This window comes from Stegostoma tigrinum, chromosome 11 (assembly GCF_030684315.1).
Source record: "Stegostoma tigrinum isolate sSteTig4 chromosome 11, sSteTig4.hap1, whole genome shotgun sequence".
NCBI lineage: Eukaryota > Metazoa > Chordata > Chondrichthyes > Orectolobiformes > Stegostomatidae > Stegostoma > Stegostoma tigrinum.
The window spans coordinates 5383742-5395946 of NC_081364.1; the positions used below are offsets into that span (position 1 = coordinate 5383742).

Below are 12205 nucleotides of genomic sequence, written 5' to 3' on the forward strand. Positions count from 1 at the left end.
AGGGGGAGGCGGACCGGAGATGGAGAGAAAAGAAGATAGGTGGAGAGGAGAGGTTCTTCAATCTTCTTTTCTCTCCATCTTCGGTCCGCCTCCCCCTCTCTCCCTATTTATTCCAGAACCCTCACCCCATCCCCCTCTCTGATGAAGGGTCTAGGCCCGAAACGTCAGCTTTTGTGCTCCTGAGATGCTGCTTGGCTTGCTGTGTTCATCCAGCTCCACACTTTATTATTATGTGGAAAATTGTGTTCAGTTCTGGTCACCTCATCAAAGGAAAGACGTGGAAGCTTTGGAGAGGGTGCAGAGGAGATTTACCAGGATGCTGCCTGGTCTAGAGGGTAGGTCTTATGAGAAAATGTTGAGGGAGCTAGGGCTTTTTTCATTGGAGTAAAGAAGGATGAGAGGTGGCTTGATAGAGGTGTACAGGATGATAAGAGGCATAGATAGAGTGGATAGTCAGAGACTTTTTCCCAGGGTGAAAATGACTGTTATGAGGGGGCATAATTTTAAGGTGATTGGAGGAAGGTATAGGGGAGATGTCAGAGGTAGGCTCTTCACACAGAGAGTGGCGGGCGTGTGGAATGCGCTGCCGGCAATGGTAGTGGGATCAGATACTTTAGAGACTTTTAGGCAACTCTTGGATCGACACACGGAGGATAGTATAATGGAGGGTATGCAGGGTAGATTGATCTTAATAGGATAATAGGTCGGCACAACATTGTGGGCCGAAGGGCCTGTACTGTGCTGTACTGTTCTATGTTCTATGTTTGCTGTTACTTTTACTGTTGCAGGAAGTCATTACAAGTTTGCAACTGGAATGCTATGTGAAGCTGAATTTTGGGAGAGTTAGACATTGTACACCCCCCCTTTCCTGCTTCCATCTCTACCAACTCTGGACTGGTCCCAATTTGAAATCAACGCCTCAGGTCCCTAAAATTGTAAATTCAAACATTGTAAAGTGGGAGGCCACACCATAAACATAAATCTGTGTTTGCCCGTTCTCATGTGCCACATGCCTCTGTGACAACTTTAAAAATAGCTCCCAGACATCAACACCACTTCTGTAACCTTACCCAAAGAAGCAAACAACAATATACTGGCGGTGAAAATTGACAAAGTGCTGTTAAAAGGAACACTTTGCCTTTCACTCATTAACTTATGCTTAGGTAACAGCCCACTTACCTCTAACACAAAGTCCTTAATACCCTTGAAAGGGTGTCCAGCAAGTCCAACTTCCAATAATCAATTTTGTGTGAATGAAGGCTGTTTATTCCTTCAGGGGGGAAGCAAGCTGCTAACCTAACTTTGACATGTATGTTTCTGCAAATACTTTGTGATTTTAGTTCTTCACACGAGATGTTAAAGGCAAACAAATCCTGAACACTGTTGTGACTTTCTTGGCTTGATCCCCTCCTAACCTTCACTAGGAATCTTATGGTAAAGGCTCATTGGTTGCTCCATTACCCATCTCTATTGGCTGTAAGAAATGTCAGTTAGGATTACACACTTACCATTGGTTTTGGATTACCTTTAGTTAGCATGAGCTATCATAGGAGTTGTAGTTTTGGGATGTCGTAGGCTCATCAAATGGTTTAAGAACAGAAAGTCACTTGGCCCGTTGAATCCATGCCAGCTCTCTGCCAGTGCACTTTAGCTCATCCGTCACTCCTCACTTTCCCCATAACTCCACACTTTTATTCCCCTCATGCATTTATCCAATTTCCTGTTGAAAGCCAAAACTGAATCTCCCCATTCCCGCTGTTTAACACTACGGACGATTTGGAGAATTATTAGCATTGATTTTTTAAAAATTCATTCACAGGACATGGGTGCTGCCGGCTGGGCCAGCACTTATTATCTATTCCCTAGTTGCCCTTGAGATGGTGGTGATGAGCTGCCTTCTTGAACCTCCACTGTCCATTTGGCACAGATAGACCCGCAACGCCCTTAGCGCGGGAATTCCAGGATTTTAATCCAGTGATGGTAAGGGAACAGCGATATATTTCCAAGTCAGGATGGTGAGTGTCTTGGAGAGGAACTTGCAGGGGGTGGTGTTCCCATGTATCTGCTGCCCTTGTCCCTCCTGTTGGAAGTGGCCGTGGGTTTGGAATGTGCTGTCTGAGGATCTTTGGTGTATTTCTGCAGTGCATCTTGTAGATAGTACACACTGCTGCTCCTGAGCGTCAGAGGTGAAGGGACTGAATGTTTGTTGATGTGGTACCTTCCACACAGCAGATAACATAGGAAATAAGTAGCCACTAGCCATTCAGCCCCTTGAACCTGTTCCTATATTCAGATGGAAAATGTTTGATTTGTGCATTCCAGACTCGCGTTGGTGGCCTGTCCCTTAATATTTTTAGTTCACAAAAATCTTTTCATCTCAGATCTGAAATTGTGAATTGATTATAGTCTATCGAGCAGAGGAGGGGAAATGAAAACTGTATGGATGTATTTCCAATCATGAATGATTTTTTAAAAAATGCTCACTGGATACGGGCATCACTGTGTAAACCAGGGGTCTAGGCCCGAAACGTCAGCTTTTGTGCTCCTGAGATGCTGCTTGGCCTGCTGTGTTCATCCAGCCTCACATTTTATTATTTATGACCTATTGCTTGGCATGAGTCAACCACATTGCTGGGGGTCTGGAGTCACGTGTAGGCCAGACCAGATGAAAACAACATTTTACTTCCCTACAAGTGGCATCATTGAGCCAGTTGGGTTTTACAACAATCACACGTGGGCACCATTAGCTTCCTATTCCAGATTTGTATTGAATTTTCATCATTTGCCCTGACAGGATTTGAACCCATGTCCCCAGGACACTAACCAAGAGATTTGGATTAGCAATCCAGTGACAGCACCACTGCACCGGCATTCCCACTTAAATTAGTCATTCAGTCAAAAGTACGCTCTCTGGAAGTGCCCCAGTAACCAGGATACATCAATTAAAAATAATTGCAGAAGACCTAGGAAGGAAATCCTCTGGGAATCCTTAGATTCTGGAAAAGTTCTACAGGATTGGAAAACTTCCAATTTAACACCTTTATTTAAAAAGGGAATGTGACCAATAAAAAGTAGCCACAGGCAGTTAGCTTAATATCAATTATTAGGAAATGTTAGATCTAGTGTTCCAGATGATAGCAGAGTAAATTAAAAATACATGATATGATCAAACAGAGCCAGCAATGGCTTCACAAAGGGGAAATTATGCCTGACAAATGTATGAAAATTCTTTGAGGAGGTAATAAGCAAGATAGATCAAGGGGGAGCAATGGATATAGTATATTGGGACTTTCATTAGGTATGACACATAAAGTTGTTTTACTAAGCTATGAGTTGACGGTGTTGGGTAGTATATTAGCGTGGATAGAAGACAAAGGATTTGGATAAAGAAGATATTTTAAGGATGCAACCTGTAACTAGCAGTGTGCCACAGTGATCAGTGCTGGGATCACCATTATAAGACCATGAGACATAGCAGCAGAAATTAGGTCATTCAGCTGATCGAGTCTGCTCTACCATTCAATCATGGCTAATAAGTTTCTCAATCCCATTCTCAAGGTTTCTCCCTGTAACCCTCGATCCCCTTGACAATCAAGAACCTATCTATCCCCGCCTTAAATATATTCAATAATTTGACCTCCACAGCTTTCAGAGGCCGTGAATTCCATCGATTCACCACTCTCTGGCTGAAAAAGTTTTTCCTTATCTTCATTCTAAAAGCTCTTCCCTTTACTCTAAGGCTGTGCCCTCGGGTCCTAGTCTCTCCTACCAATGGAAACATCTTCCCAACATCCATTCCGTCCAGGCTATTCCTTATCTACAGCCATACAGCGTCATCTATAGGGTCATACAGCACAGAAACGGACCCTTTGGTTCAACCAGTCCATGCTGGAAATAATTCCAAACTAAGCTAGTCCCACCTGCCTGCTCCTGGCCTATATCCCTCCAAACCTTTCCTCTTCCTGCACTTATCAAAATGCCTTTTAAATACTGTAATTGTACCCATATCCACCACTTCCTCAGGAAGTTCATTCCGTATGCGAATCAACTTCTGTGTAAAAGATTTACCCCTCATGCCTATTTTAAATCTCTCTCCTCTCACCTGAAAAATGTGCCCCCTAGTCTGGAACTCCCCCATCCCAGTGAAAAGACAACCACCACTAACTCTGTCTATACCCCTCATTAGTTTACAAACTTCTATAGGGTTACTGTGATGGTTTGGATGAGGTAAGTGAATGCACGATTGCAAAGTTTGTAGATGACACAAAAGTAGATAGGAAGGCTAATGGTGAGGATGAGACAAAGAGTTTGCAGAGGGACATACACAGATTAAGTGAATGAGCAAAAACTCAGCAGCTGGATATAATGTGCAGAGATGTGACTTCATAAACTTTGGCAGGAAAAATAACAGATACGTGAACATGTTATTTGAATGGAGAAAGACTGCAGAAAGGTTAAGCACAGAGGGATTTGGAAGTTCTTGTGCAGGATTCACAAAAAAAATCAGCACCTAAGTCCAGTGGGTGGTTGGGAAGGCAAATGGAGTGTCGGCCTTGATTTCTAAGGGTTTGAAGCATAAAAGTAGGAAGGTTTTGCTGAACAGAATTCTTTAAAGGTGTGATGTGATTGATGCAGTAAGGATGTTTCCCCTGACTGAGGTGGTGCGGAGGGGTGGGGGGATGGTACATAGAACCAGACGGGCATAATTACAGAATAAGGGAGAGGCCAGGCTGAGATGAGGAGATATCTATTCACTCAGAGGGTGGTGAATCTTTGGAATTCTCTACCCCAAACAGCTGTGGAAGATCAGTGACTGAGTATCCTCATCTCAGAGATTGATAGAGCTTTTTTTTAAACATGTTCAAAATATCAAGGGATACAGAGATAGTGAACGAAAATGGTGTAGAAGATCATTTCCTCACTGAATGGTGGAGTAGGTTCAAGGGGCTGAATGGCCTCCTCCTGCTCCTGTTTTCTTAAGTTCTTAGAGCAGGAGAGTGAGGGAGAGGTTTGGGGAGGGAATTCCAGAGCTTGGAATCAAGAAAACTGAAGGCTTTGGCATGGCATGGGAATGAAAATCGAGGATGCTCAAGCTGAGGAGATCAGAGATCTTGGAGAATTGCGGGCTGGGGGACATCACTGAGGTTGGCGGGGGGTATGGTGAGGGGAAGCAAGGCAACAGAGGGTTTGGAAAACAAGGGGGAGAAGATTAAATTAAGTCCTTGTTTGGCCAGGTGCCCATGGAAGACAGTGGGCAGGGGTTCAAAGTGTCTTGTTAAGATAGGGGCAGTGGATTTTAGGATGGTCTCAAGCTGGTAGATTGTACGTGTGTGTGTATGTGTGTGAGAGAGAGTATGTGCGTGTGTGTGTGTTTGTGCATGTGTGTGTATGTGTGTGTTTGTATCTGTGTGTGCGCGAGTGTGTTTGCATGAGTGCGTGTGTATGTGTTGTGTCTGTGTGTGTGCGCTTGTGTGAATGAGTGTGTGTGTGTGATTGTGTATCTGTGTGTATGTTTGTACCTGTCTGTGTGTTTGTGTCTGTGTGTGTGTTGTGTCTTTGTGTGTGTGTGTGTATGTGTATGTGTGTGATTGTGTGTCTGTGCGTTTGTGCCTGTGTATGTGTGTGTGCCTGTGTGTGTGCCTGTGTGTGTTTGTACCTGTGTGTGTGTGTGTGTGTGCCTGTGTGTGTGTGTTTGTACCTGTGTGTGTGAGTGTGTGTGTGTGCCTGTGTGTGTGTGTTTGTACCTGTGTGTGTGTGCCTGTGTGAGTGTGTGTGTTTGTGCCTGTGTGTGTTTGTACCTGTGTGTGTGCCTGTGTGAGTGTGTGTGCCTGTGTGAGTGTGTGTTTGTACCTGTGTGTGTGTGCCTGTGTGAGTGTGTGTGCGCGGGTTCGGGTGTGGGGAAGCCGGAGAATCTAATGTATAGGGGTACCCGCCGTTAAAAGTTTACAGGAGATGGAACTCATGTGGCACTTGTCAACATTTAGACACAGAAATTGCTGGAGAGCTCAACACGTCCTGGCAGCATCAGCGGAGAGACAAGAGCCAAGATGTGGAGAGTGACCCGCAGCGCAGAGAGACCTTTCGGCCCATCGCGAGCCTGCTGGGACTCGCACCCGCAGCGTTTGGCTCCTTGCGGTGGCCAGGATTTTAACCCCCTTTTAACCTGCTGCCTTCTTCCAGCCGCTGGTTCCTTGCTTTCTGGCGAGAGAAAGCAAAACAAAAACAGATTTGAAGCGAATGTGAAGCTGCTGAGCAGAGGAGCCCTGACCCCGGGCGAAGACCCCCCCAACCCCCGACACACACACCAAGCCCCCACCCCCGGGTTCTGTGATTGTTTCGCGGGCCGTTACGTGTATTTGTTTAAGCTCCGCGCTGGGTTCTGTCTTTGTCATTAGAAACGACCCTCTCTCTCTGTGTTCCCTGTGCTGCTGTGTTCAGGATGCCTTGAACCATGGGCCACTGTCCCCGCCGGGGCCGCTGCCCCCAGAGCTGCATTAATGGCCCCAAAGTCTAGTTTTCTTAAAGGCAAACCGTAGCTTTTGACTTGTCCCCCACCCCCAACTCTCCCCAATGCCGTGTTGTGGCTGGTGCAAGCCAACCTCGAGAAAGGACCGTGTGACCCCCCAAGGTCTGCCTTACAAGGATTACCCCCACTTTATCAACAAGGATGGAAGTTGCATTTTCTGCAGATACTGGGAACCCAATACAACGCCCAGGTCAGCACCTACCTTCTTGCTTACAATATGCCAGAGAGAGAGGGAGAGAGAGCGTAGGGATGGGCCTTTCGGTTCTGTATAAGATGACTAACACAGAGCATGCTGGAGAAACTGTACAAGGCATTTGTGAGACTATGCCTGGAATATTGTGTAAAACCTCTGGTGCCCTTACCTGAGGAGAAGTGTTGTTGTATTGGAGGTGAGGTCAGAAGTCACACAACAGGTTCACGCGAAATCACAAGTTTTTGAAGTGCTGCTCCTTCGTCAGGTGAAGTGGAGGGGAGCACGCAGGCACAGATTTTTTTCGGCAGTGAGATCATTGCAACATAATTCCAGATAATTAAGAGTGTCAAAAGATAGTACAAGTGGTGTGAGCGGAGTGTCCACAGGTTTAATAACACCCTGTGCAAGCGATCAATAGTGTAAGACAGTGTGAGTAAAGGTGTCAATAGCTGAATAGAAAGTGAGGGGATGACCTATAACCTGATTAATTAAGGCAGAGACATCATTACAAAAAATTAAAAATGAGTTGGTGCCAGAGACTAACTAATTGATTGGAATAACATGATAGGTACAAGAGTTGCATGGCGAGGGTCTACCCAAAGTAACAGGGAATTCAAAATGGTACAAACGATTTAAGGTAAATGGATAATAACAAGTTATTAGAAGATAGACGGAATTTTAAGAATGGGTTGAAGGTTTACGCGGAGCAAGCAAGTGGAGTTGAGGCTGCGATGAGATCAACCATTGCGTGATAGAGCTGTACAGCATGGAAATAGACCCCTCAGTCCAACTCGTCCATGCTGACCAGATATCCTAAATTTATCCAGTCCCACTCACCAGCATTTGGCCCATATTCCTCTAAATCCTTCCTCTTCATGTCCCCATCCAGATCCCATTTAAATGTTGTAACTATACCAGCCTCCACCACTTCCTCTGGCAGCTCATTCCATACAAGCACCTCCCTCTGTGTGAAAAAAGTTGCCCATTAGGTCCCTTTTACATCTTGCCCCTCTCACGTTAAATCAGTGCCCTCCAGCTTTGGACTCCCCTACTCTGGGGGAAAGATCTTTGCAATTCACCCTATCCATGCCCCTCATGATTTTATAGACTTGTTTAAGGTCACCCCTCAACCTCCTACACTCCAGTGAAAAAAGACCCAGCCTATTCAGCCTGTCCCTATAACTCGAACCCTCCAGTCAGGCAACGTCCTTGTAAATCTAACTATGATTGCATTAAATGCTGGAGTTGGCTCAAGGGACTGAATGGTATATTCCTGCTCTGAGTTCTTCTGTCTGGGTCGCATCTGTAGAAGAATAAACAGAGTTAACCTTTTGAGCCTTCTTCGGAAGAAGAGTTATCTTTGACTCAATAAGCTAACTCTGTTTCTATCCCTTCAGAGATGCTGCCAGACCTGCTGAGTTTCTCCAGCACTTTCCATTTTGATCTGCAAAGTGTGAGCCTGGGCTTTGGGATCACTCACCCAGTGACATGTCTACCACATCACTCCCTGAGGAGATTAGGAGGCTGTGATGGGAGCACAGATCAAAATCACAATAGGTTTTCAATAGCAGTGAGAACAGTTAGGCTATACACTTAGTCTCAGGAGCTGGATGAGAAAACTCACGGAATTGAATTAAATGAACCAGCTCTACCTCGGACAGGTAAAAGCAATATACCGCGGGTGCTGGAAATCTGAAACAAACTGAGAGAATGCTGGAGAAACTCAGCAGGTCTGGCAGTATCTGTGGAAAGAGAAACAGAGTTAATGTTTTGAGTTGGTATGACTCTTCTTCTGTGTTTGCTTCAGATTTACAGCATCTGCAGTATTTTGCTTTTATTTCCTGGCACTCTGTTGTGGAGTGAGTTATATTTTCAATTGGTTCAAGTGCAGTTGATCCAGTGGCAATTTTTGCTTCGAAAGGGAACACAAAATGGATTTAGATTCAAAGTGATCTGCAAAGGTGGGTGGCATAGTGGCTTGGTGATTAGCTCTGTTGTGTTGTAGGATCAGGGTCGTCAGTTCAATCCCACCCATAGGTGTCTGCTATGTGTGGAGTTTGCTTGTTCTCCCTGTATGTGCAAGGGATTCCTCCCATGTTACAAAGGTGCACTGCTTAGGTGGATTGGCTATGCAAATTGCCTATAGTGTGCAGGTTAGGTGTATTAGCTATGGATAATACAGAGATAAGGAGAAGTGAGTCTAGGTGGGATGTTCTTTGGAGAGTTAATGGGCTGAATGACCAGCTTCCACAGTGTAAGGATTCTATGATTTTCAAGTGTAATGAGGGAAGGTTTTTTACACACAGTGTGTCGTTAGGGTTTGGAATGCACTTCCTGGAAATATGGCAGGGGCAGATTGAGTTGAGACATTCAGGGGGGCATTGGAAGGTTATTTGGATCACAATACTATGCAAAGGTATGGGGGCAAAGCATAAGATTGACGCTAGGTTATGATGCTTGTTTAACAAGCTGCTGCAGGCACAATGGGCCGAACGGCCTCCTCCTATGCCTGAACAATTCTGTGAGTCATGAATCGAATCCCCAGGGTTTAAACAGGGAGGAAAGAGATGATGGGTGAGTGTGTCATACTGGGCACTCATATTCTCAAATGATATTGCCAGTCCCCACTTCTGTGTGTGCAACTGATGAACATAGAACAGTGCAGTACAGTATAGTACAGGCCCTTCGGCCCACGATGTTGTGCTGAACTTTTACCCTAATCCTAAGGTCTATCTAACCCCCACCCCTACGTTATACTATCACCCATATGCCTATCTAATAGCTGCTTAAATGCCCCTAATGAGGCCGACTCTACTACCCTCTCCAGCAATGCATTCCACACCCCGACCACTCTCTGAGTAAAGAACCTACCTCTGAGGTCTCCCCTGTATCTACCTCCACTCACTTTAAAACTATGCGTGTGTTGTTTGTCACTGCTCCTGCTGAGAAATCTCTAAAAGGGTGCCTTTTGCCCTTGTCACACAGCCATTGACACTCCACTGTACACAGCTCTACCTGAGTCACTGCCCCTCTTTCTGCTGCTCTGCACTTTGCCCTCCAGGAGAGAACCAAGTAGCTATTCAGCTCCCAATTAAATCACCAAAATACTTTTCTTCAAAATCACTTGATCAGACACAGCACCTCTGCGTTTGTTGCCCATCTTTAACCACCTTTGAACAGAATGGCTTACCAGTCCATTTCCATTCATTCACGGGATGTGGACATCATTGGCCAATATTCATACCCAGAGAGCAGTTGAGGGTCACTCACATTGCTGCGGGCCTGGAGTCACACATAGGTCAGAACAGGTAAGGATGACAGATTTCCTTCCCTAGTGGACATTGGGGAACCAGAAGAGTTTTTACAACAATCAACGATATTTTCATAAGAACCAAAAGGACTGTGGATGCTGTAAATCAGGAACAAAAACAAAATCGCTGGAACAACTCAGCAGGTCTGGCAGCATCTGTGGAGGAGAAAACAGAGTTAATGTTTCGGGTCCGGTGAAGGGTCACCGGACCCGAAACGTTAACTCTTTTTTCTCCTCCACAAATGATATTTCCGTAATGGCCATTACTGAAACTAACCGTCAAGTCCAGATAAACTGGACTGAAATCCTACCAGCTGCCCCAACAGGATTTGAACACATGCTCTTTTTCCCAAGAGCATTAGCTTTTGGATTTGTAATTCAGTGACGTTGCTTCGACACTAGAACCTTGCAGAATGTCTCTGTGATATTTATTGTCCAGGTTACCACTTCAAAGAATTAATTTGGCCCTTTAAATTACAAGCATCTCTTCGATTGTCTTACAGAGTCTGTGTGTGTACGTGTGTGTGTGTGTGTGTGTGTGTGTGTGTGTGTGCTTGTGAGTGTGTGCACGTGTGTGTGTGTGTGTGTATGTGTGCTTGTGAGTGTGTGCACATACTTGTGTGTGTGTGTGTGTGTGTGTGTGTGTATGTGTGCTTGTGAGTGTGTGCACATACTTGTGTGTGTGTGTGTGTGCATGTACATAAGTGTGTGTGTGTGTGTGTGTGTGTGTGTGTGTGTGTGTGTGTACGTGTGTGTATATCTGTCTGTGTTTGTCTGTGTGCATGTGCCTGTCTTTGTATTTGTCTGTGTGTCTGCTTTTAATTAACTGTATGTTGCTTGAGCCACATACAACTAAAACATAGGATCCCTACAGTGTGGAAACAGGCCATTCTGCCCATCAAGCCCACACCACCACTCCAAATAGTATCTCACATCCCTACCCTACCCCTGTAACCCTGCATTTCCCATGGCTAATCCACCCAGACAGTACATCCCTGAACACTGCAGGCAATTTAGCATGGCGAATCCACCCTGACCTGCACATCTTTGGACTGTGGGAGGAAACTGGAGCGCCTGGAGGAAACCCACGCAGATACAGGGAGAATATGCAAAGTCCAAACTGACAGTTGCCCAAGGGTGGAATTGGACCTGGGTCCCGGGCGCCGTTGGGCCAGAAGTGCAAACCAGTGAGCCGTATTATTTTCTCAGGAATATTGTGAATTGACTTGATTATTTGCATGTAAACTGAGAATGCCTGACAGGCAAATCCTGTTTCGCTAACAAAGAGTGACAGGAATTGAACATAAATCTCATTGTAATGCAAGCGATGTATGCGGGATGATCAGTAAGAAGGTGATTGCACAATCAGAGCATGTTCCCTTATTAAATTACATTTTGGGAACACAGTGGGGGTGGGCTTGGCATTTGTATAGCACCTGTCATGGCATTCCAAAGTGCTTGATAACCAATGAGTAGCTCTTGTAAGGAGTAGATAACATAAGCAACTGGCTCACAAATTCACAGGAGTTTTGATGGAGCAAATGAGGGATATTCTGCAAGAGATAGTAGGAACTGCAGATGCTGGAGAATCTGAGATAACAAGGTGTAGAGCTGGATGGACGCAGCAGGCCAAGCAGCATCAGAGGTGCAGGAAAGTCGACGTTTTGGGCCTAGACCCTTCTCCAGAAAATATTCTGTGCCCACTGGCGGTCGGGTCAGTCATTAGTGGAGACAAATCTAGAATAGTTGGTAAAGTAAGCCGCAGTATATGAGATCGCTTGTCTCTCATGTCGTAAGTTGTGATCTGGAACGTATTGCCTGTATAAGTGGCACTTGTGGGTTCAGTTGGAACTTTCAGAAGGAAATGAGATACTTGCAGGAAAGTATGTATAAGACAAGTATATGAGTCAGGGGTGTGGAGCTAATTGTGTTAATTTCTCAAAAAAATGACAGCACAGCACGATGGCCCAAAGACCTCTTTCTATACGGTGCTATGTGAACGTAGGAATTGAGGGCAGGAGTAGGCCCTTCAGTCCTGCTCTAATATTCAGCCAAGTCATGGCCAACTGGCCCAGATCCTTGCTTAACCCCTAAAAACCTTTCACCTCTTTGCTTGCAAAAAATCTATCTGCCTCTGGTTTAAAAATGCTCAAAGAGTGGGCTTCTGCTGCCTTTT

At 45.3% G+C, this 12205-nt stretch overlaps 2 protein-coding genes across 3 annotated transcripts in view; one reads left to right on the plus strand and one right to left on the minus strand.

Annotated features, from left to right (window-relative positions):
• kbtbd12 (kelch repeat and BTB (POZ) domain containing 12) overlaps window positions 1–1402 on the minus strand; it is a 54948-nt gene extending 53546 nt beyond the window's left edge. For both annotated transcript variants that reach the window (XM_048547924.2, XM_048547923.2), the window contains exon 1: window positions 1180–1402. The gene's annotated coding sequence lies outside the window, so the exon portion shown is untranslated. The remainder of the gene's footprint in view (window positions 1–1179) is intronic.
• Window positions 1403–6570: 5168 nt separating this feature from the next.
• LOC125460467 (monoglyceride lipase-like) overlaps window positions 6571–12205 on the plus strand; it is a 56221-nt gene continuing 50586 nt past the window's right edge. The window contains exon 1 of the mRNA XM_048547984.1: window positions 6571–6716. Coding sequence (XP_048403941.1) covers window positions 6571–6716 — 146 coding nt within the window. The remainder of the gene's footprint in view (window positions 6717–12205) is intronic.